General features: G+C 42.6%; 1 protein-coding gene across 2 annotated transcripts; it reads left to right on the forward strand.

Moving 5' to 3' along the window:
* The first annotated feature begins 5006 nt into the window (after positions 1 to 5006).
* Positions 5007 to 18081, forward strand: ifi44b (interferon induced protein 44b). 2 transcript variants are annotated; one of them, XM_014203108.2, is made up of 9 exons: positions 5007 to 5047; positions 5142 to 5277; positions 6638 to 6682; positions 15191 to 15224; positions 15574 to 15775; positions 15943 to 16095; positions 16190 to 16361; positions 16507 to 16607; positions 17050 to 18081. In XM_014203108.2, exons 3-9 carry the CDS (start codon positions 6640 to 6642, stop codon positions 17236 to 17238), a joined length of 894 nt encoding a protein of 297 aa, XP_014058583.1. In that variant the 5' UTR covers positions 5007 to 5047; positions 5142 to 5277; positions 6638 to 6639; the 3' UTR covers positions 17239 to 18081. The 2 variants fall into 2 exon arrangements, with proteins under 2 accessions (XP_014058583.1, XP_045575975.1); XM_045720019.1 differs by lacking the exons at positions 5007 to 5047; positions 5142 to 5277 and adding an exon at positions 5803 to 5953.
* Positions 18082 to 26314: the final 8233 nt, after the last annotated feature.

The raw sequence follows: 26314 nt of genomic DNA on the forward strand, positions 1-26314 counted from the left end.
ATGTATGCCACCACAGTCGTATTGTCTGTCCCAACAAGCTCTTACAGTCTCACTGCAGAATTTGACATTCATCCACGTTCTCCAAATGTCAAATTTCAAAGTTGTTCCAAATGTCACATTTCAGTTTTTTAGTTAGTCCTGCTGCTCTGTATTGTTCCATTTCTCCAAACATCAAATTTTGAAGCTAAGGGTTAAGTTTAGGCACTCATTATGAATGGTTAGCGTAAGGGTTAAGGTTTGGGATAGGGTTAAAACCCACAATAAAAAAACAACTGGGATCAGACACACAACCTTCTGATCCAGAGTTGCAGTCATTCCAATGGGTAAGAGTTAAGGTTAGGGATACGGTTTAACAGGGAGAGGCACTGTTGGAACAACATGATGTGGCTGTCTGATAGCGTAGCCCGATAAGAGAGAGAATCCAGTATTCTATTTTCTGTGTAGGCATCAAACAGCTCTTTTTCTGGTTGATCTTGAACCATAACTCTTTGAGCTGGGTTACAAGGGAAGCCGTGTCTCGTACCGCTTGCTTGGGTGCTATAGCCTCCACACACTTACTGAATGTACGGGAAGCTAGGGCTAGCCCGAAGGGAACAGCAAGGTATTCATAGGCTGTGCCTTCAAAGGCGAACCTGAGAAACTTCCTGTGTGCTGGCAGAATATTTATGTGAAAATAAGCATCCTGAGGTCGACTGAAGTGAACCAGTTGCCTCGACAAATAGAACAAGACAGCACATTGATAATAAGCATATGGAACGTGAACTTCCTCAGGAAGCTGTTGAGGACCCGTATGTCCAAAAGGGAACCAGGAAGTACCGGGAGTAGAAGCCTAGATGGCTCTCTGCCACTGGTATTACTCTGCCCCTTTGATTAATAGAGAGGAAATGTTCTGCTCTAGTATGCAGTCTGAGTCGCCATTTGCTATTGAAACCAGAACTCTGCTGAAAACGGGTGGCTTCATAGAAAACTGCAGTCTGTACCCCTTTATGACTGTGGACAAGAACCAGGGCTGGACTGCCAGTTCCCTGCTCTTGCGGTGAGTCGCCCACAAGTCTGATGACTCTCGCACACCAGTGTCATATTTTTGCTCTGTCCCTAGGCAAGACGCCTGGATGCAACATACTTTTTTATTACAAAGCACAGTGTTAAAACACTGGGATTTGGGGACAGTGCTTGGTGGCAACTGGCAATTTGTCTTCCTGCCTCGCTTGCTTGTGAAAGCGATGATGAGAGAGCTATGGCACAGATAGTCACGTTTATGTCTCACCCAGAGATTAGCTGCGCTATATGAGCATTCAGATTCTCTTATGTGTAAATCCGGCTCATGTCAATAACACTATCTAGATCCCAGTAAGTGTTTTGAAGGAAAGACAAAAGAGACAGTCTGAATGCCACACTTGCTGTAAAGGAAAAGGGCAGGAGAGGAGGGATGGCAGGATGAGGAAGGTGATTTGTGAGAATAGTTGCCATGGTGACTCTGACATCCCTGAAGGCGTAGGCTTGAGTGCTTACTCACCCCATCTTCCCTGTGAGCGGATGCATAGAGATTAGCTGCTCTATATGAGCGGAAGGGTTTTAGAAGTGCGGATGTGGCGGGAGTCTGTGCTCCAGCTGAGAGGAGGCAGGCCAGGACAAGGAGTGAACTGTTGGATGCTCCTCAGAAGTCCCTTCTTTCCCCCAAGGGATTCAGGGTGCAGGACCCTGATGCGGTAGCAGCGAAGGATCGCTTCCCATACTGTCAGCCTCTGTTAGGAGAGCCGAACTGTGGGTTCGCTGCCTGCTGCATTTCTGGGGGTTTTGAGTTACGTAAAACAATGAAGCCCTGGCTCGTGGAAGGGGAGACCGGGTTACCACAGTACCCAGGTCTACGGGGCAAGCAGAAGTTGAAGGCTTCACCTTCATTCTTGCGGAGTTTGCACTTCTGCTGCATGGCAGCAACAGTTAATTTGGCACTATAGGAGCATCAATGAAATCTGCCTATTCTTTGTACGAGAGGTTGGACAAGTTGATAAGACTCATGATGCACCCACAGCCTCTGGAGGCTCGGAAGTTGAGATCTGCAATGATGCAGATCTTGTCCCATTGGTCCTGGTTGGCTGTGCCTTTGACTTAGAGAATGCTCATCTCTTGTAACAAATCCACCTAGTTAGTCAACAGTAGAGACGTTACGTTCAACGCCCGTACTGAACATGCCACAGACACGTATACCTTTTGGAATATGGAAGCGGTGAAGCACTCCATTTTCCTAGGGAGATCAGTGCTGTTCATAGTTTCCTCCCATTGAACCAGTCCCTCTTGGCGCTGCCACCCCCCATGGGTGCAGCCCATGTATTTGTCATCGGGTGCTGATGTGCGCTGAGGGAGGAAGAGGACCTCGAGCCAATGGATCTCGAATCTCCTTTTCCTCCTCTCCCTACTTTCACTTCTCGTCCTCCTTGCTGTTTCATCTTGATACAGCAAATCGAGGACCCCGTATTCCATAAGGCTAGGGTATGTGGGGTAGCCTCAAGACAAGTCTTGTTTAGGGGCTGCTCTGCACACTCGCCGATGGAGGGAGTTTGCAGGCAGTGCCCTACAATGTACACAGTACTTGTATTATTAAGCAAGTAAATCCAAGACACTCAATTTAGAATGTATGTTATGTTTCGTATGGTATGTATTAATTTGTGGATGTGCATCACCCATTTTGTATGATATGTTAGGAATAACAATTTGTATTATATGTTGCGAATTTGCAAAACATACAATATGTTATGAATTTGCTAAATTTACAATATGTTACAAAATCTGCAAAACTTATGTTATGTTATGAATTCTAGCTAGGTGGCTAGGATAATAACGTTAGCTAGCTGGCTTGGATGCTAACGTTAGCTAGCTGGTTAACGTTAGCTAGTCAGCTAGCTTGCTAAATAGCAATTTTCGTAAATTAACTTTGTCTCTACATTAACTAACATATTCCTCTCGACTGTACATTTTTTGCATGATTCGTTATGACATTTTAATTACTTACATTTGCTTCCATCCTAGTATTTTTGTCAGCCATCTTTGCTGAAGAATGTCTCCAGCCTAGGGTCGCATACCGTCAAATTAGTCATGGGAACCACTCGATATGATTGGTCATAGCCCAGTGGACTTCGCAGGTGATTTGCATAAAGTTGGGAAATGTTGAACTTTTTTACATCCTCCCACACCACGTTTATGCCACCCAATGGTCCCCCGCCCTCTCCGCTATCCAAGGCTTTTCTTCCATTGAAAATAAATGGGAAGCGGTGTTTCACCCCACCTCACCACATGCTAGTGTACACGGCGGGGCAAAAGAGCTTTCATTGTCTGCTTATATCCCCCCTTTATTTATCCTACAGTTCTGACTTGGTGTACAGGGAGAATACTGGAAGAACAGCCCATGTTCTGAATTCTGTCCTGTACATTTCAAAAGTCTTAGCTTGCTCATTAATGTCTTAATTGAAATTACTTATTGCCTCTTATCCGCTCGTCATTCCCTTATGCCACAGTTTGTATATCTCAATTTTCAATAGAAACCACATTAGTTTAAGCAAGTCAGCCATATCCGCTATGTTTCTTAAAAAGGCAGTAAATGAGGTTGAATATCTGTTTCATTGCCAGACAAGACTCCGCTGATAGCCAGGTGTAGCTGTGGTAAGGATTTACTCCATGGTGCTGAAAAGAAAGCTCTGCTGTTGGGACAGCTTTATGTAGGCCCTAACAGTTTGTGGGAACTGTTTGTCACCGTTATAGTGCAATTAATGTATTGTTTAATATTGTGTTGTGTAGTGGCTTTGCTGGCACACATGTAAAACATTCTTTGGGAGTTTGCCCCAACACGATTTACATGCTAAAATCGCCACTGAGAACAGGGTTTCCCAAACTCAGTACTGGAGCACTACACAGCTGATTAAAATAATCAACTCATCATTTTTATTTATTTTTATTTCACCTTTTTTTAACCTGGTAGGCCAGTTGAGAACAAATTCTCATTTACAACTGCGACCTGGCGAATATAAAGCAAAGCAGTGCGACACAAACAACACAGAGTTACTCATAAACAAACATACAGTCAATAACACAATAGAAAACTCTATATACAGTGTGTGCAAATGTAAGATTGGGTGGGCTATTTACAGATGGGCTATGTATAAGTGCAATGATCAGTAAGCTGCTCTGACAGCTGATGCTTAACGTTAGTGAGGGCGATATAAGACTCCAGCTTCAGTGATTTTTGCAATTCGTTCCAGTCATTGGCAGCAGAGAATTGGAAGGAAAGGCGGAGGAGTTGGCTTTGGGGTGACCATTGAAATATACCTGCTGGAGCGCGTGCTACGGGTGGGTGCTGCTATGGTGACCAGTGAGCTGAGATAAAGCGGGGCTTTACCTAGCAAAGACTTATAGATGACCTGCAGCCAGTGGGTCTGGCGATGAAATTTGTAGCGAGGGCCAGCCAACGAGAGCATACAGGTCGCAGTGGTGGGTAGTATATGGGGCTTTGGTGACAAAACAGATGGCACTGTGATAGACTACATCCAATTTGCTGAGTAGAGTGTTGGGGGCTATTTTTGTAATGACATTGCTGAAGTCAAGGATCAGTAGGTTAGTCAGTTTTACGAGGGTATGTTTGGCAGCATGAGTGAAGGATGCTTTGTTGCGAAATAGGAAGCCGATTCTAGATTTAATTTTGGATTGGAGATGCTTAATGTGAGTCTGGAAGGAGAGTTTACAGTCTAACCAGACACCTAGGTATTTGTAGTTGTCCACATATTCTAAGTCAGAACCGTCCACAGTAGTGATGTTAGACGGGCGGGTGCGGGCAACAATCGGTTGAAGAGCACGCATTTAGTTTTACTTTCATTTAAGAGCAGTTGGAGGCCACGGAAGGAGTGTTGTATGGCATTGAAGCTCGTTTGGAGGTTTGTTAACACAGTGTCCAAAGAAAGGCCAGAAGTGTACAGAAGGGTGTCGTCTGCGTGGAGGTGGATCAGAGAATCACCAGCAGCAAGAGCGACATCATTGATGTATACAGAGAAAAGAGTCGGTCAGTAGGGAAAGGGGGGATCAGTAGGGAAAGGGGGGAAACCTAGTGTTGTAGAACTGAATGCATTCAACTGAAATGTGTCTTCCGCATTTAGTATGGTGTTTATCAGTGGAAGCTGCTGAGGGGCTGGAACGGAGAGATTGAATGGCATCAAACACATGGAAACCATCTTATCGCCTTCCTCTTAATCTGCTCCAGCCATTACCACTAGACTGACCTCCGCAATTAAGGTGCCACCAACCTCCTGTTGTATTTATATGTAGTTGTAATTTTGCATTGTATTTTTACAATATGAAACCCACCAAAAAATGTATTTCCGCAGGAAATAGCATATAAAAACGAATTTCCTGTTAGAAGTTATATATATATATATATATATTTGAATAATTAAATCCTCTTGTGACAAAACTGGTCAAATGAATGTCCAACATTTGTTTTCTCTGTTAGCATCATTTATGATTTTATTAATCTGCTTTTTCCATGTTTCAGTCTAATGACCTTCATCAGGATTTATTTTCTGAAAAATATTCTGTTACTAGCTTGATTTTAAATTCATAGCAACAGCGAGCACATGTTAGACTAGATGTCTGTCTGAGATTATATATGTCTAACTGAGGAGTGTGAGGTCTAAAGTAGTCATGTAATTTATTAGCTCAGCCTGGATCTGGTCTTTTTCCTGTTTTCCAGTTTAGCATTTTTCCTCAAGCACCTTCATTCATTGGTTTAAAGAAGTCATGTGATTTACCAGAAGCGCACAGTATAAATAAAGATGGACATGCATGACGCAGACACAAAAAACGAAACTAAAATATTGTCAGAGGGGTGTGAAAAGCTGTGTTAATATAGCCATGACACTTTTTTGGGACATCCTTAAATACTTGAGAATTATTTTTCTTTGGATAACAGGTATAGACCATTTTTTGTCAATTTGTTTATTTTATATTATAATAATTGTATCATTGATGTTATGTTTACAAATTAGGCATACATTATATAGTTACTTATTTGGATACAGTGTTTGACCACTTATTTTAAAGGGATATTTAACTCAAAAAGTATCTTTTAGTGTTTTCTTAATTTGTCCAATGTTGATATGGTCCCAGAAAATTGTGCATCAGCAGTAATATTTTAAGATAACGGTAGAGCACTTTCAGTAAAAATCAAAAAATGTGATTAAGATGCATTTTGCATCCTAGGATGCATTTTGCACACAACACTCACATAGTCTGAGCAGACCTGGGTAAAAAATATCAGCTACATAAAATGCACTAATAAAAATGATACAAACTGCAGCACACAGGTAATCTTGATTCCAACAAATGAATGGCTCTTTTAACTATTGTTTCAGTCTTGGTCGACCTTCATCAGGGTAGCTAAATAAAGTGCCCCTGAAATATTTGAAGTATTGGACAGTATGTATTTGACCCCAGGTCTGAGTCTGTGATACAGGCAGGGTTAGTTAGAGTCACACCTGTTTACAGAAATTGTGGCAGACAAGACAGAAGTGAAAGTAAAAGTAGGAGACTGATCGGAGTGTGGGTGGGTAGTCTGTTTTATGTACAGTAATTCCATTGGACTTTGTCTTTAAAGGGATGCAGCTGTTTAAATCAACTACACCACCTATGCCTACTGCAGGTAAGTTGTAGTGTGTTTGTATGTACAGTATGCTCTCTGTTCCTGTATCGGTTGAACTCAGTTCACGTCCTATGTGTCTGGTGCGTCATAGCAGCTCGGCACATGATTTTATGCCAACCTCTTCATTAGCCCACTACAGGACCATTTACTTATAGAAGTACAAAAAATATAAACTATCAAATTCACAGAAAACCTTTGATGGTTCTATGTGGAATCATAATGACTCAAAGAACACTTGGAGCTCTTCAATGTTTTTTTGCAGTTCACAAAAGGGTTCTTAGCTCTTTTAGTGATAATTAAAATGTAGGGGAGGTAGCTTATTCAAATATTTTGGGGCGTGGTGTGCTCACAGCTATTTCTGTGCAACTGGGAGTGTTGTGTGTACCTAATTTGTTGTGTTTTGCCATTACATATTATATGACTATGGCCAGTGTCTTGTGAAAGAGTCGCATAACCTTGTGTCAATTGAGAATGGTTGTGGATGAAAAAAGGTTTGGCTCATTAATCTATATGGTCCAAATCAGGATGATCCATACTACTTTGAAAATATTTATTCCAATTTATTGAACTTACAGGCAACAAACGATCAAATCAGTGTTGTGGGAGACTGTCACGTCCTGACCAGTAGAGGGAGTATTAGTTATTGTAGTTTGGTCAGGACGTGGCAGAGGGTATTTGTTTTATGTGGTTCGGGGGTTATGTGTATGTAGAGGGGTGTTTTATTTATGTGTTCCGGGGTTTTGGTGTATGTTCTGGTTTTTGTATTCTAGGGTTTTTCTAGTGGTTATATTTCTTTGTGGTCTGTGTGGCTCTCGATCAGGAACAGCTGTTCATCGTTGTTCCTGATTGAGAGTCATATTTAAAGAGCTTGTTTTCACTTGTTTGTTTGTGGGTAGTTGTTTTTGCACTGCTTGTAGTTATAGCCTGCAAAACTGTTTCCTGTCGTGTTTTTGCTATTTTCTTGTTGTTTTTCCGTGTTCACGTGTTTAATAAAATATGATGATGAGCATGCAACCCGCTGCGCCTTGGTCTCTACATTACGACACCCGTAACAGAACTACCCACCAAACAAGGACCAAGCAGCGGGGGAAGGAGCAGCAGGTAAAAAATTATATGGACTATCAGGGGAATTGGACATGGGAGGAAATTCTGGACGGGGCTGGACCTTGGCATCAGGCTGGGGACTACCGTCTCCCTCCGGAGGAAATAGAGGCAGCCAAGGCGGAGAGGCGTCGGTATGAGGCTTTGTATGCGCTGAGGGAGAAGCACGAGAGGCACCCCCAATAAAAAATTTTGGGGGGGCACACAGGTAGTTTGGCTGGGCCAAGGGTGAGCCCTAAGCCAGCCCTCCGTGCTTATAGTGAGGCTCGTATGGAGTGGAGGGCGCTGAGGTATGCAGAAGTGCGCACGATCTCGCCCATACGCACGCACAGTCCGGTGCGAGTGATCCCAGCCCCTCGCAAATGCCGTGCTAGAGTGGGCATCCAGCCTGGTAGGAGGATGCCTGCGCAGCGCATCTGGTCACCGGTGCGCCTACTAGGTCCAGGCTACCCTACGCCCGCTCTATGCACGGCAACCATCAGGCTTCTGCACAGCCCAGTTCGCCCTGTACCAGCACTCTGCTCGTACAGGGCTACTAGTTCCATCCAGCCAGGACGGGTTGTGCAGGAGGTGCGATCGAGACCGCCTGTGCGTCTTCATGGCCCGGTATATCCACAGCCAGCATCACGCACCAGGCCTCAAGTGCGTCAGCCCAGTCCAACTCAGCCTGTTCCCGCTCCCCACACTAGCCCTGAGGTGCGTGTCCCCAGGCTGGTACCTCCACTACCAGCCCCATGCATCAGGCTTCCAATGCGGCAGCCCAGTCCAACTCAGCCTGTTCCCGCTCCCCGCACTAGCCCTGAGGTGCGTGTCCCCAAACTGGCACTTCCAGTACCAGCACCACGCATCAGGCTTCCAGTGCGTCAGCCCAGTCCAACTCGGCCGCTTCCTGCTCCCCGCACTAGCCCTGAGGTGCGTGTCCCCAGGCTGGTACATCCACTACCAGCCCCACGCATCAGGCTACCAGTGCGTCAGCCCAGTCCCGAGCTTTCGACGACATAGCCCCGTCCAGAGAGTCCGGCAACAGTACCCCGTCCAGAGTGTCCGGAGACAGTACCCCGTTCAGAGTGTCCGACGACAGTGCCCCGTCCAGAGTATCCGGCAACAGTACCCCGTCCAGAGTATCCGGTAATAGCGTATAGCCCGGAACCGAGTGAGACGGCCTACAGTTCGGAACCAAGAGAGACGGCCCACTGTTCAGAGCCGAGTGAGACGGCCCACAGTTCGGAAAGGAGTGAGAGGGTCTACAGTCCGGAACCGAGTAAGACGGCCTACAGTCCGGAACCAAGTAAGACCGCCTACAGTCCGGAACCAAGTGAGATGGCCTACAATCCGGAACCAAGTGAGAGGGCCTACAGCTCAGAACCGAGTGAGTCTGCCTACAGCTCAGAACCGAGTGAGTCTGCCTACGGTCCTGAACCGAGTGAGTCTGCCTACAGTCCGGAGCCGAGTGAGTCTGCCTACAGCTCAGAACCGAGTGAGTCTGCCTACAGTCCGGAGCCTTGCGGGTCTGCCTACGGTCCGGAGCCGAGCGGGTCTGCCTACGGTCCGGAACCGAGCGAGTCTGCCTACGGTCCGGAACAGAGTGAGTCTGCCTACAGTCTGGAGCTTCCAGAGTCGGCCTACAGTCCAGAGACGCTATACAGCCCTGAGTATTCTGCAGGGGTGGACAGGTTGGGTGGGGGTTGTAGACCGGAACCTGAGCCACCTCCAGTATAGGTTGGTTGGGGAGGGGGGGGTGTAGCACAGGAGCCGTCGTTGACGGCAGCCACCCTCCCTTCCCTCCCTTTTAGTTAGGGGTTTATTTATTTTTTTTATTTTTTATTTAGGTGCATACGGGGTCTGCACCTTTGGGGGGGTAATGTCACGTCCTGACCAGTAGAGGGAGTATTAGTTATTGTAGTTTGGTCAGGACGTGGCAGAGGGTATTTGTTTTATGTGGTTCGGGGGTTATGTGTATGTAGAGGGGTGTTTTATTTATGTGTTCCGGGGTTTTGGTGTATGTTCTGGTTTTTGTATTCTAGGTTTTTTTTTGTGGTTATATTTCTTTGTGGTCTGTGTGGCTCTCGATCAGGAACAGCTGTTCATCGTTGTTCCTGATTGAGAGTCATATTTAAAGAGCTTGTTTTCACTTGTTTGTTTGTGGGTAGTTGTTTTTGCACTGCTTGTAGTTATAGCCTGCAAAACTGTTTCCTGTCGTGTTTTCTCTATTTTCTTGTTTTTCCGTGTTCACGTGTTTAATAAAATATGATGATGAGCACGCAACCCGCTGCGCCTTGGTCTCTACAATACGACACCCGTGACAGAGACCATAACACAGTGTTAAGTACCTGAATGAACCGTAATGGAAATCACTCTATAAACTATCATCACCGTGCCCTTAAGGAAATCACAAACAGTATGGGCACATTAGAAATAGTGGATATTTGGAGACTAGTGAGATACACACGAAGGAGACTTAATCAAGCTAGTCGTCTTGACAACTTTCTTGTCTCTTTCTCTCTTGCATCAAAGTTTAAAAAAGTTTTAATAGGAGACAGAACGTGATTGAATAATTATCTAATTGGCCTTCACATAACTCTCATAGGATTTTCACGTGGACAAGGATATTGGAAATTTACTCAAAGTTTACTGGAGGACAATTTAATTTTTAACCTTTTAGGGACAGACGTTCCGCTGTCCCTAAAATGGTAGAGCGTGGCGCGAAATACAAATACTTCAAAAATGCTATAACTTCAATTTCTCAAACATATGACTATTTTACACCATTTTAAAGACAAGACTCTCGTTAATCTAACCACATTGTTCGATTTCAAAAAGGCTTTACAGCGAAAGCAAAACATTAGATTGTGTCAGGAGAGTACCCTGCCAAAAATAAGCACACAGCCATTTTCAAAGCAAGCATATATGTCACAAAAACCAAAACCACAGCTAAATGCAGCACTAACCTTTGATCTTCATCAGATGACACTCCTAGGACATTATGTTATACAATACATGCATGTTTTGTTCAATCAAGTTCATATTTATATCAAAAACCAGCTTTTTACATTAGCATGTGATGTTCAGAACTAGCATACCCACCGCAAACTTCCGGTGAATTTACTAAATTACTCATGATAAACGTTCACAAAAAACATAACATTTATTTTAAGAATTATAGATACAGAACTCCTTTATGCAATTGCGGTGTCAGATTTTAAAATAGCTTTTCGGCGAAAGCACATTTTGCAATATTCTGAGTACATAGCCCGGCCATCATGGCTAGCTATTTTGACACACACCAAGTTTGGGGCTCACCAAACTCAGAATTCCTATTAAAAAATTAGATTACCTTTGCTGTTCTTCGTCAGAATGCACTCCCAGGACTTCTACTTCAACAACAAATGTTGTTTTGGTTCCAAATAATCCATAGTTATATTCAAATAGCTCCGTTTTGTTCGTGCGTTCAGGTGACGCGCGAGCGCATTTCGTGACAAAAATTTTCAAAATATTCCATTACCTTACTTAGAAGCATGTCAAACGCTGTTTAAAATACATTTTTATGCTATTTTTCTCGTAAAATAGCGATAATACTCCAACCAGGCAACATTGTATTCATTCAAAGGCTGAAAGAAAAAAATGGAGTAGTCTCGTGGACGCGCATCTCCAGTGTCACTGTTCCCAGCCTGACCACTCACAAATTCTCCTGCTGTTCTTCGCCCAGAAACTGCAGACTCCCCATTCCACTTTCTGGCATCTTCTGAGAGCCAATGGAAGCCTTAGAAAATGCCTTAGAAAATACAGCACAGATGCTGTATTTTCGATAGAGATGCTACAGAAGGACAACAAATTGTCAGACAGGGCACTTCCTGTATGGAATCTTCTCAGGTTTTGGCCTGCCATATGAGTTCTGTTATACTCACAGACACCATTCAAACAGATTTAGAAACTTTAGAGTGTTTTCTATCCAAATCTACTAATTATATGCATATTCTCAGTTCTGGGCAGGAGTAGTAACCAGATTAAATCGGTACGTTTTTTATCCGGCCGTGAAAATACTGCACCCTATCCCAAACAGGATATTATTAACTAAGACAAAATAATTTATAACAGAATTTTTCCAGTATACAATACCAGTCAAAAGTTTGGTTCATCTACTCATTCCACAGTTTTTCTTTATTTTTACTATCTTCTCTATACCACCCTACCTTGTCACAACACAACTGATTGTCTCAAACGCATTAAGAAGGAAAGAAATTCCACAAATTAACTTTGAACAAGGTACACCTGTTAATTGAAATGCATTCCAGGTGACTACCTCATGAAGCTGGTTGAGAGAATGCCAAGAGTGTGCAAAGCTGTCATCAAGGCAAAGGGTGGCTACTTTGAAGAATCTGTATTTGAAAATAGATTTTGATTTGTTTAACACTTTTTTTGGTTACTACATGATATCAAGCCTTTTTTGATATACTAAAAGCTCCATTGTTAGCTTGTTTTAACTACTCCTATAGAAATGGTGGCTCTGTCAGGAAGTTCTGATGTCACTATTATTAAAACAAGACCCAGATGGCAAGTATAAAGATCCAGTCTGTCTAAAAAAAACTGGAAGCCTCTTACACTTCAAGGTTTGATGCAAAAATACTAGCGAAATGCATAGCACACACCTGGTATTACCATGTATTGTTCATTCTGATCAGACAGGTTTTTTTTTAACATGGATGATACGTTGGAGATAATGTACGACAACTACTATAAATAATAGAAAAACATGAAACATCTAAGAAGGGTGTCCACTGTCACCATATTTAATCATTATGGCCATCGAAATTGTTCTCAAGTAGATTACTAAGAAAAGCTCATCCATTGTTTAAAAATGTCATTTTTGCTTTTGTGCAGATTGCCATGTCTCATTTCTAATTAATTGAAAATTGAACTTTTTTCAAAGTATCTCTCTTTTTCAAACTAACATTGCAGAGCTGGCTACAATTTACATTTCATCCCCCTGAAAAGATACAACAAATACTATGGCTGAATTCAAATGTACTGTTTGATAAAAGACCTGTATTTATGGAAAAGATGTTTCAAAAGGCTATTTTGTTTTTAAATGATATTGTAAATTGGAATGGTAGAGTCAAGGCTCAGGAGAAGACCCAGATGAAGACAGATTCGAAGTAACAAAAGTGTATTACAAAAACAGGTGGGGCAGGCAAACGACAGGTCAAGGGCAGGCAGAGGTCAGTAATCCAGGGTGGTGTGATAAGGTACAGAACGGCAGGCAGGCTCAAGATCAGGGCAGACAGAATGGTCAAAACTGGCAAAAGTAGTAAACAGGAACTAGCGCAAGCCAGGAGCACGGGAAAAAACGCTGGTAGGCTTGACGAAACAAAACGAACTGGCAACAGACGAACAGAGAACACAGGTATAAATACACTTGGGATAATGGGGAAGATGGGAGACACAGGGAGGGGGTGGAGATAAGCACAAAGACAGGTGAAACAGATCAAGGTGTGACAGGTAGAGTTATGTATTTCATGAAGTAATCAGAAGGTCGGCTCAATCCAAGATTACAGCATTACCCCAAAAATGGTGGAGGCAGGTGGCAGTGGGAGGACGTAGGGAACTGGTCTGTCTGCCTAATATAAAGGATCAAAACTGGAGAGGAATAAAAATAGCATAAATAGGAAAGTATGCCAGTTTCATTTGAGGACCAGGATGTTGACAGCTGTGCCATAGAGATTTTTGATGTACTGATTCCATAGTACAGGGTGTATGAGTTGATATATAAGATTCAAGACTTTTCATCAAAAATTATTTTACAGAATTCTTGCCACCAACAAAATGTTGAATATTTGGGGCATACAATCATCGCAGCTCTGCAGATTTTGTTGTGAGGATACAGAATCAATAGACTGTTTATTTTGGTATTGCCCTCAGGTAGCCTGTTTCTGTCTCAGGTTCGGGAATGGCTGAAAATGCATAACATTGATCTAAAATTGACCCTAGAAATAGTATTGTTTGAAGATCTGGAGAGACCAGGTTCGTCAGTTACTAATATACTAATACTCTTAGTAAAAGTACTTATCTTCATCTCGCAATCTGTGGATTCTAATCGATTAGATAGATTCAAATTGTATGTTAAATATCACAGAATAGTTTAAAGATATATGGTGCATAGAAATCCGAAGAGGGTGGATGGCAGAGATAGGTGGGATGGGATGAGGGAAGCTGAGGGTTGGGATGTGGAATTGGAGACAAGTGTGAGTGGAGTTGCTGGGCTGGGGATAGAATGACGGTCAAAGATAAAAAGTACAAAAATAACGTTGAAATAAAACATAACAAAAAGTACGTTTGAATGACACGGAGGGGCACTGTTGCTACAACTAATACCTGTTTGCCCGAGGCTGATGCTGCGCAGGTGTTTGTACACATGCATATACACACACTTTCATTAAAGTGCACATACACGGACACACATACACACGCGTAAATAGTGCCATACATGCATTCAAACATATTCAGTTGGCCTTGATGTCTTTTGTTTTTGCATTTCTGTTTTCCTTTGTTGGTTGTAGGTGCTTTGGGGGATGGGGGATTGGGGGTGGGCAGTGGAATTTTTTTTTTTTCTCGGGGGGGTTAACGTGGGGGGGTGGTTGAAGGGCTGCTCTTGGGGAACTGTGGGGGGGATCTTGGAGAGCTGGTGGCCTGGCGGTTGGGAGCTTGGGCCGATGGCTGATGGGTCGCTGGTTCGGGTCCCCGTTTTTAACCTTGTGGGAGATCTGTCGACGTGCCCTTGAGCAGGGCGTTGACCCTGGTTGCTTCTGTGGGTCACTCTGGATGGGAGTCCGTTAGATGACAAGGTGATGTAAATGTTGAGCGGTTTCACTGCAAGTTGATTGTATGTTTTAAATAAACTTTTATTTTTATTTTTAATAAATAGAGAACAGTTGAGTAAATCAGTCAGTGGTTCTCAATTCTCTCCTCAGGAACTCTCAGCTGTTCCAGAGATAGCTCACATGATTCAACTTGTCAATTAACACAATATTAGCTATGGAATTTGAACAATATAAAATGGCTGACCAGATTAAAAAACCCTGTATAACCATGGATCAAATGGATCTACAAAGAACATTGCAGATTGAGAATGGTTCTATAAATAACCTTTCACCATAAAAGTTCTATAAAGAAGCATAAAACCTCTTCCAAAAGAGTAGTAACCATAGCAGAACCATTTGTTGGTGCTATGTAGCTTCTTTATATAACCTTCAAAAAGTGTTCTATATAGCACCAAAAAGGGTTCCGCTATGGTTATAAGCCAAAGAACCCCATCTGGTACTATTTAGAATTTGTTTTGTGTGTGTGTGATCCAAGATCATAGTAGTATATCGTAGTATATTGCATTTATATCAAAATATGTTTGTTTAACAGCTTTTGACAAGGAATGGAGGATCACACCCTGGGGGTATGTTTGAAAATACTGTGTACACTGTTCACCTCCCATCAAAACCTAACATTTAACTAAATGGCATCATTCCAAGTGCGTCTATTTGTTTAAAAGGTACACTCGGTGATATGACAGCATCATACAAATGGGGCGACTTCCTGCTTACAGACATACAGTAACAACAATAAAACAACAGATTGCAAACCAACCAAAACGGCCACTTCTGGCTCTTCACAAATTATGCCTTCCCAATTTATGTGGCAGTCTTGGCACATGCTGTTGATTTCTGTAAGCAGGAAACTGCCTGCTGTGTCATGTCATATCGCTGAGTCTACCTCTAAACTTGTTCTCTACTCCCCTATGACAGTCAGAAAGAGGTAATACTGCAGAAATTGAAAGACTATGTTCCTGGAAACCCTGATATTAAGAGTATCCGAGTCTTCCTCCATGGACCAGTCGGAGCGGGCAAGTCCAGCCTTATCAACTTCATCAACAGTGTCTTTCAGGGTCGCATTACCAGCATCGCACTAGCTGACAGTGCTATTGCAGCTGAAAGCTTCACCATAAAAGTAAGTTATTTACCAAGTGTTATATGAAACCCATTGATTGAAACCACAACATATTACCACAAATGCCTGTGAACTATTCTGAATTATTACTGCAAACTCAAATTGCAATGCTTTCAAATCTGCATTCTGTGTATAATTCATTAGAAATGCCACATCCTATTTTACAGTACCAAACCCACAAAATTGAAAAAGGGAAACATGGAATCTACTACCCCATCGTCTTCAATGATGTCATGGGTCTGGAGGAAAGCAGTGGCAAAGGTGTGCATAAGGATGACATCATCAACGCCCTAAAGGGCCATGTAAAAGAGGGCCACAAGGTAATGTGAATAAAGTAAAACACAATATCACCAAGGAATCTCTGTTTCAGTCAGTATAGATTAAAACACATTTTTATTCCTCATCCTTGGCTAGTTTAATCCCATGTCACCGTTATCAGAAGAGGATCCTGGCTACATAAAGATCCCCAGTTCAGAAGACAGAGTTCACTGTCTAGTCAGTGTCATGCCAGCTGATAAAATGGCTTTCTTGGGAAAACATGTCATCCAGAAGATGAGGGACATCAGACTAGCTGCCGCTGATATGGGTAAGAGGGCAAAATATTGTTTAGTAGTACTTGTTGGCTATACAAACTAATAGTATGATAGGTGTACTATGTCTTTGAGTATGAACATCATTGCATTGCCTGGAGAGAAAAAGGACTGCTGGATTAAATCAGTTTGCTCTGGCAGGGATTCCCCAAATGGTTGTTCTCACCAGAGTGGATGAAGCCTGTCCATCAGTAAGGAAAGACGTGAAGAACATCTATCTGAGCAAGTACATAAAGGAGAAAGTGAGTAAAAAAAAAATGCTTCTATACTAGAATTCTTTAATATAAGACAATCAGCCATATACACACACATATACACATAGATATATGCTACTGTCACGCTGGTATAAAGGATTTGGAGACAGGTGCAGGAATACATAATAGTTTTTTTTTTTATATACCCAAAACAAACACGAATACAAAACACTGGGATGTACCCAAACAAAAGAGCGAGGGTAAACCTCGTAGGGACGAGACCCGTAATACACAAAACACGCAGCACAAAAGCTGAACCAATGCATGGTTACTCACACAACCAATGGACATGGGAACAATAACCAACAAGACACGTCGACCGGTGACGTCGACCTCCGGAACTGGTGAACAGAATGAGCAGCAGTACCGGGCGGATCCATGACAGCTACAGCTCATTCCATTGCATTCCAACTGTATTCTTTCATTGCAGATGGAGCAGTGCAGTACCGAACTGGGAGTACCAGTGAACTGCATCCTGCCTGTGAAGAACTACCATGAGGAAATTGACTTGAATGAAGACATGGATGTGCTGCTATTGAGAGCACTGAGACAGATGGTGGACTTTGCAGATGACTTCATCAAAAATATCCCTCTCAAAATAACCCCACAAGGTAACTGAGGATGCATGTATATTAGGGCTGACCCCATTTAGTCGACTGGTGGATTAATTGGTCGATAGGCTATTGGTCGTTGAATTGTTATGTCCAGCAGTTGCAAAAAAATTTTTGATTGACGCCTGTCTCAGGGGACTAATCTTTTGCGGAGGCCGCGGGGATGTCACACCAGTGGTACATTTACCGTTAATTCCCAGAATTTCTAATCTACAATGTTTGTTTGGTGACCGTAATTTCTGTTAATGTATTCAATATATTATTATTAGTCTTTTACAGTTTTCATTGTGGAGTGGACACATTATTTGTCATAAAATAGGCCTACCTGTCTTATTCCTTGTGCAAATAGCCTACAGCTGTGTCTGTCCAGAGCTCACTGGTGCCAGAAACTCTGAGGGTCCAGAATATTTTATACCATGTTTTTATTTGTTGGCTTTAGTTTTTTGCATAATTGGTAATGGCAATAGAAGTTACTTAAAGATTTGAATAATTTTCATTCATTAGATTTAGATATCATTTTTATTAATCACATGACAATGATTGAGATATGATGACTTTATTATAAAATAAATGAAACTGTTCCATGAAAATGTGCATATTAAAATCCTAACTGGCACGCAGATCGGTAGAAATGATAAGATGAACAGGTACTCCAATTGGAAAAGGTTGCCGACCCCCTGGTGTAGCATATTACCGACAACGGAGCATAATGGCAGAATCTGCAAAGGCCAGCAGCAGTGGGAGGAGGTGGTTCGGGAACAGGTTTTCACTTTGTAACACAATAAAATGTGAAGAAATCCAAGGGGTATGATTACTTTTGCAAGGCACTGTATATAAATAATTGTCTCAGACGATTGTTTTTGTTTGGTTTTTGTTGGTTTTGGTTTTGGAGAGATGTCCCCCTCTCGCTATGCTCTTTTAGTAAATCACATGATCTCATCAAACTTCTCAGTTAGAGACCTCAGACATCTCTAATCTGTGTTTACTGTTCCCATTAACATGGAATCAAGTAACAGAAAGAAATGTTAGAAGATAAATCTTGATGAAGGTCATTAGACTGAAACCTGGATTAAACAGATAGGACCAATTTATGAAATTGTTTTTTCCCCTCATCAATCTACACACAATACCCCATAATGACAAAACAAAAACTGGTTTATATTTATAAAAAAATACAACTGAAATATAAAATGTTTCAAAAGTATTCAGACCCTTTACTCAGTACTTTGTTGAAGCACCTTTGGCAGCGATTACAGCGTCGCATTCTTGGGTATGACGCTACAAGCTTGGCACACCTGTATTTGGGGAGTGTCTCACATTCTTCTCTGCAGATCCTCTCAAGCTCAGTCAGGTTGGATGGGGAGCATTGCTGCACAGTTATTTTCAGGTCTCTCCAGCAATGTTCGATCAGGTTTAAGTCCGGGTTCTGGCTGGGCCACTCAAGGACAATCAGAGACATTCCAAAGCCACTCCTGCGTTGTCTTCGCTGTGTGTTTAGTGTAGTTGTCCTGTTGGAAGGCGAACCTTCGCCACATTCTGAGGTCCTGAGAGTTCTGGAGCAGGTTTTCATCAAGGATCTCTCTGTACTTTGCTCCATTTATGCTTTCGTTAAAAAAATGATGATAAAAATACTCTTTCAAAATGCAATGTGCAACTTCTTCTCAGATAGAGTTCAGTGTGTCAAATCGGAGGGCCTGTTGTCCGGACCTCTGGCAGTCTCTATGGGGGAGCCACATCGTTCAATTCTCAGGCCGAATCTTTTCTCTGTATATATCAATGATATCGCTCTTGCTGCTGGTGATTCTCTGATCCACCTCTACGCAGATGACACCAATCTGTATACATCTGGCCCTTCTTTAGACACTGTGCTAACAAACCTCCAAACGAGCTTCAACGCCATACAACACTCCTTCCGTGGCCTCCATCTGCTTTTAAACGCTAGTAAAACTAAGTGCATGTATAACGATGTGAAATGGCTAGGTAGTTAGCGGGTGCGCGCTAATAGCGTTTCAATAGGTGACGTCACTCGCTCTGAGACCTTGAAGTAGTTGTTCTCCTTGCTTTGCAAGGGCCGTGGCTTTTGTGGAGCGATGGGTAACGATGGTTCGAGGGCGGCTGTTGTCGATGAGTGCAGAGGGTCCCTGGTTCGGGGCGAGGAGAGGGACGGAAGCTAAACTGTTACATTGATGCTGTTGACCCGGATCACTGGTTGCTGCGGAAAAGGAGGAGGTCAAAAGGAGGATGAGTGTAACGATGGGAAATGGCTAGCTAGTTAGCAGGTGCGCGCTAATAGCGTTTCAATCGGTGACGTCACTCGCTCTGAGACCTTAAAGTAGTTGTTCCCCTTGCTATTTAGTTGAGCGATGGGTATCGATGCTTCGAGGGTGGCTGTTGTCGATGTGTGCAGAGGGTCCCTGGTTCGAGCTCAGGTTACACATGCTCAACCGATTGCTGCCCGCACCCTCCCGCCCGACTAGCATCACTACTCTGGACGGTTCTGACCTAGAATATGTGGACAACTACAAATACCTAGGTGTCTGGTTAGACTGTAAACATTCCTTCCAGACTTACATTAAGCATCTCCAATCCAAAATGAAATCTAGAATCGGCTTCCTATTTCGCAACAAAGCCTCCTTCACTCATGCCGCCGAACATACCCTCTTAAAACTGACTATCCTACCGATCGTTGACTTCAGCGATGTCATTTACAAAATAGCCCCCAACACTCTACTCAGCAAACTGGATGTAGTCTATCACAGTGGCATCCGTTTTATCACCAAAGCCCCATATACTACCCATCACTGCAACCTGTATGCTCTCGTTGGCTGGCCCTCAATACATATCCGTCGCCAAACCCACTGGCTCCAGGTCATCTACAAGTCTTAGCTAGGTAAAGCCCCGCCTTATCTCAGCTCACTGGTCACCATAGCAACACCCACCCATTACACTGGTCATCCCCAAAGGCAACACTTCCTTTGGCCGCCTTTCCTTCCAGTTTTCTGCTGCCAATGACTGGAACGAACTGCAAAAATCTCTGAAGCTGGAGTCTTATATCTCCCTCTCTAACTTTAAGCATCAGCTGCCAGAGCAGCTTACTGATCACTGCACCTGTACACAGCCAATCTGTAAATAGCACACCCGACTACCTCAGCCTCATTTTATTACTTACCCTCTTGCACCCCAGTATCTCTACTTGCACATCATCATCTGCACATCTATCACTCCAGTATTAATGCTAAATTGTAATTATTTTTGCCTCAATGGCCTATTTATTGCCTACCTCCCTGCTCTTCTACATTTGCACACACTGTACATAGATTTTTCTTTTCTTTTGTGTTATTGACTGTTTACATTTCTCCAAAAAGTACGATCTTTGTCCCCAGGTACAAAAGTTTATATATCCACAGTAAAACGAGTCCTATATCAACATAACTTGAAAGGAGGCTCAGCAAGGAAGAAGCCACTGCTCCAAAACCACCATAAAAAAGCCAGACTATGGTTTGCAACTGCACATGGGGACAAAGATCATACTTTTTGGAGAAATGTCCTCTGGTCTGATGAAACAAAAATAGAACTGTTTGGCCATAATGACCATCGTTATGTTTGGAGGAAAAAGGGGGAGGCTTGCAAGCCGAGGAACACCATCCCAACCGTGAAGCATGGGGGTGGCAGCATCATGTTGTGGGGGTGCTTTGCTGCAGGAGGGACTGGTACACTTCACAAAATAGATGGCTCATGAGGAAGGAAAATTATGTGAACATATTGAAGCAACATCTCAAGACATCAGTCAGGAAGTTAAAGCTTGGTCGCAAATGGGTCTTCCAAATGGACAATGACCCCAAGCATACTTCAAGTTGTGGCAAAATGGCTTAAGGGCAAAAAAGTCAAGGTATTGGAGTGGCCATCACATAGCCCTGACCTCAATCCTATATACAATTTGTGTGCAGAACTGAAAAAGTGTGTGCGAGCAAGGAGGCTTACACCCTGACTCAGTTACACTAGCTCTGTCAGGAGGAATGGGCCAAAATTCACCCAACTTATTGTGGGAAGCTTGTGGAAGCCTACCCGAAACGTTTGACCCCGTCACGGGCGTCATAAGGATAGGACCAAAGCGCAGCAGGTATAGCGCATCATCTTCTTAATTTATTTAAACACTTAAACAAAATAAACAAACCGACGAAACAGTTCCGTAAGGCAACTCAGGCTATACAGGAAACAACCACCCACAAAACACAAGTGAAACAAACACCAACTAAATATGGCCTCCAATTAGATGCAACGACAACCAGCTGCCTCTAATTGGAGGTCCTACCACAACCCCAACATAGAAATATAAATCTAGATTTAAACATAGAAATAGAAAACATAGAACCTAAACCAAAACCACCGAAACACACAAAACAAACACCCCCTGCCACGCCCTGACCAAACTACAATGACAAATAACCCCCTTTTACTGGTCAGGACGTGACAGACCCAAGTTAAACAATTTAATGGCAATGCTACCAAATACTAATTGAGTGTATGCAAACTTCTGACCCACTGGGAATGTGATGAAAGAAATAAAACCTGTTAATAAATCATTCTCTCTACATTTATTCTGACATTTCACATTCTTAAATAAAGTGGTGATCCTACTGATCCTAATTTTTACTAGGATTAAATGTCAGGAATTGTGAAAAACTGAGTTTAAATGTATTTGGCTAGGGTGTATGTACACTTCTGACTTCAACTGTATGTTCTGTTCCAAATCTGTAACCACTCCAATCTGTTTTCATATTTATACCGGCATTTTTAAATGTGGGAATGTATTCTCTTTTATTGGTTGGACAGCTGTGTACTGAATTACTAAGAACATTTGTAGCTAAAGGATTTTGAGCACATATCCAATTTCAGATTTGTAAACATGTATATCATTTTTCTTAGTACCTGTCTAATGACTTTGTATTTTACAGGTGTTTCTCAGCATTGTTTGTATCAGGAGTTATCAACATTTCTCTTGACGATCCACAAGTCCAGTGGTACCACACGTTTCTACACCATGATAAAGTTGGTATGAGATTTGATGTTAGCCTTACATTCGGATCTCCAATAGCTTGCGAACGATTTGAGCTACACACCTCAGGTTCTTTATGAAAAAAAAGTGTACAACATTGCACAGGTCTTATTTTCCCGATTCTGACGCGAGTTTCTTAATCACAAGGCAACAGTGTAGGCAGCCTGGAGCACCGTCAATGCAACTAGCTCGGGACCATCAGAAAAGTGCATGATCCCAATATTCAAATTTGAATAGCCCTTCAATCATATGATTTAGCGACCTCATTTCAACTGCCCATTATTCCTTATTTAGAGAAGCACTTTGCACATTTAGTTTTCATAAAATGTTTCCTACATTTTATATATATATAAATAACTCAGCAAAAAAAGAAACGTCCTTTCACTGTCAACTGCGTTTATTTTCAGCAAACTTAACGTGTAAATATTTGTATGAACATAACAAGATTCAACAACAGAGACATAAACTGAACAGGTTCCACAGACATGTGACTAACAGAAATGAAATAATGTGTCCCTGAACAAAGGAGGGGTCAAAATCAAAAGTAACAGTCAGTATCTGGTGTGGCCACCAGCTGCATTAAGTACTGCAGTGCATCTCCTCCTCATGGACTGCACCAGATTTGCCAGTTCTTGCTGTGAGATGTTACCCCACTCTTCCACCAAGGCACCTGCAAGTTCCTGGACATTTCTGGGGGGAATGGCCCTAGCCCTCACCCTCCGATCCAACAGGTCCCAGACGTGCTCAATGAGATTGAGATCCGGGCTCTTCGCTGGGCATGGCAGAACACTGACATTCCTGTCTTGCAGGAAATCACGCACAGAACGAGCAGTATGGCTGGTGGCATTGTCATGCTGGAGGATCATGTGAGGATGAGCCTGCAGGAAGGGTACCACATGAGGGAGGAGGATGTCTTCCCTGTAACGCACAGCATTGAGATTGCCTGCAATGACAACAAGCTCAGTTCAATGATGCAGTGACACAGAATCAGGGGTGGAAATCCCGGGGGGGATGGGGGACACACCACCCCCCCATCCTGGGAAAAATATGATTTGTCCCCCCCAATATATCACTGTAAACATAACTATGTATTTTAAATAATAGTAATAATACACAATGAAAGCAATTGTGCTGATTATAGACACTTAATAGCGCGTTTTTAAGGTTCAAAAGATTGCGACTCTCCACCCTTTGCCTCACAATGGTTTGATCCACTGCCAGTTCCTTAGTTGGCAAGGTAACAGAGGGTTCCTATCTACTGTCTGAATGGCACTCAATGCACGTCACTGACGTGAGGTTAATCCAGTCAATGCGCCATAGCAATGTTTTGTTTTATGTTGGCAGGGTTCACACACACACACTAGCTGAATTTGCGGAGCTAGCGCGCAAATATTAACTAATAAGCTAGCTAGTACCTATTCCGTTTATGTGGCGTCGTCAAAGATGGAATCTTTGCTATCGTCAATTTATTCCAAGATCAGCATTTGTAAGTTAGTGCTTCAAAGTCCCTGTGATAACGTTAGTGATAAACTGAGGTCCAAACTGAACAGAACTACACTCTCTTCTACCATTGTCTTAAATATATTTAATAGTCTCGTTGCAAAAGCTAAATTGTCGCAAGGGAACTTTTATTTATTTATTTATTTATTTTATTTCACCTTTTTTTAACCCGGGTAGCAAAGATTATAGCAAACACCACTGAAACTGAATTGGTGCTCGCTAGCTTTGCAAATTCAGCTATTGTTGGAAGCCAGCCAATATGAAACAAACAATTAAAATTACAAAAGGTTGCAGCATATGTTGTGTAAATGGTGAACTCATACAGCCGTCAACTCTTGTCACTGCAATCCGTTTCACATTTGCTAGCTACCTTTTAGATCGAAGCCCATATAGAATGATAGAAGATAAGATGATAGAAGCCCATCTCCTACTGTAAATAACCTACACACTGTGTGTGTGTGTGTAGCCAGCCAGGTAGAAAAATGGCAGAAAAAAGAAAAAAGACGGACATCAGAGTGTTTTTCAGTACACCAAAACGCAAAGTAAGAAGCCTAGTAGCCTAATATCTGAAAGACTAGTTGATAAAATGTTCATAAGAAAGAAGTGAAATGCTAATGGAAATGTTTCACAATGATGTCATTAGGCAGAGCAGGAAACAGATGGCACACAGACAGCAGAGTTGGGGACAGATATGCAGGGACAGACTGGCAGAGACAGGGAGTCTCAGGTAAGTTTGTTGAGTCTTTGTTTGGCAACATTATGAAAGGTTCGCCATTTTTTTGACTTGTAAAATAGGAACATAATTGGAAAATGCCATGGATACCCCCACTCTCAACTTAAACTGGTGACTGAACTAAGATTTCTTAAAGGCAATGGTATTGCTGTGATTAGTTGTGTAGTTTTGGATACCAGTAGTTAGGAGTACGGCAAACACCTTATTTCTTTGGTTCCTCAATATACATTTACCATATTACAAAGTAGGCTATGTGTTACAGCACTACTTTTGGTGTCCCCCTCAGGAATTGCTCTTGAGAAAATTTCATGTAATTGTCCCCTCCAAAGTTGATATCAGATTTTTGCCCCTGCACACAACCCCAGACCATGACGGACTCTCCACCTCCAAATCGATCCCGCTCCAGAGTACAGGCCTCGGTGTGACGCTCATTCCTTCAACGATAAATGCAAATCCGACCATCACCCCTGGTGAGACAAAACCACGACTCGTCATTGAAGAGCACTTTTTTCCAGTCCTGTCTGGTCAGCGACAGTGGGTTTGTGCCATAGGCGACGTTGTTGCCGGTGATGTCTGGTGAGGACCTGCCTTACAACAGGCCTGCAAGCCCTCAGTCCAGCCTCTCTCAGCCTGTTGCGGACAGTCTGATGGAGGGATTGTGTGTTCCTGGTGTAACTCGGGCAGTTGTGGTTGCCATCCTGTACCTGTCCTGCAGGCATGATGTTCGGATGTATTGATCCTGTGCAGGTGTTGTCCTAAGTTTTCATAACTGTGACCTTAATTGACTACCGTCTGTAAGCTGTTAGTGTCTTAACGACCGTTCCACAGGTGCGTGTTCATTAATTGTTTATGGTTCATTGAACAAGCATGGGAAACAGTGTTTAAACCCTTTACAATGAAGATCTGTGAAGTTATTTAGATTTTTCTGAATTATCTTTGAAAGACAGTTTCCTGGGAAAAGGGACGTTTCTTTTTTTGCTGCGGTAATATTATATATATATATATATACACGTTTATACAAGCTGATTATACAGCATGATCATTACACAGATGCTGGGGACAATAATAGTTATTGTGCTGACATTGCTTCCAGAGGCAGTTTGTAACTCGGTTGTGAGTGTTGCAACAGAGGACAGACGATTTTTACGCGCTATGTGCTTCGGCACTCGGAGGCCCCGTTCTGTGAGCTTGTGTGGCCTACCACTTCGCGGCTGAGCCGTTGTTGCTCCTAGATGTTTCCACTTCACAATAACAGCACTTACAGTTGACCGGGGCAGCTCTAGCAAGGCGGAAATTTGACAAAATGACTTGTTGGAATGGAGGCATCCTATGACGTTGCCACGTTGAAAGTCACAGAGATCTTCAGTACGGGCCATTCTACTTCCAATGTTTGTCTTTGGAGATTGCATGACTGTGTGCTCGATTTTATACACCTGTCAGAAATGGGTGTGGCTGAAAAAGCTGAATCCACTAATTTGATGGGGTGTCCACATACACTAATATAAAGGTATCGCTCAGATATAGCACAGACACTTCAGGACAAACTTCCTGTAGATTTTTTGGGGGTTGATTATCTGTTGTTCCATGTAGTGAATCTGTAATTCCATGCGTTTGTCTGGGCTAATAGCAGTAAGGCCAAATCACATTTTTCATCAAATAATTTGGATACTTAATTTAAGATCTGTGTGCTCTATTGATGTCTGTTTTGATCTGAGTTTGATTATACCTAGAAATTCCTAGAGGTGCATGCTATGTTTGTTTTGTGAAAAGACTTATTACAAGTGACTTGAAGCCA

This window comes from Salmo salar, chromosome ssa06 (assembly GCF_905237065.1).
Source record: "Salmo salar chromosome ssa06, Ssal_v3.1, whole genome shotgun sequence".
Lineage (NCBI taxonomy): Eukaryota > Metazoa > Chordata > Actinopteri > Salmoniformes > Salmonidae > Salmo > Salmo salar.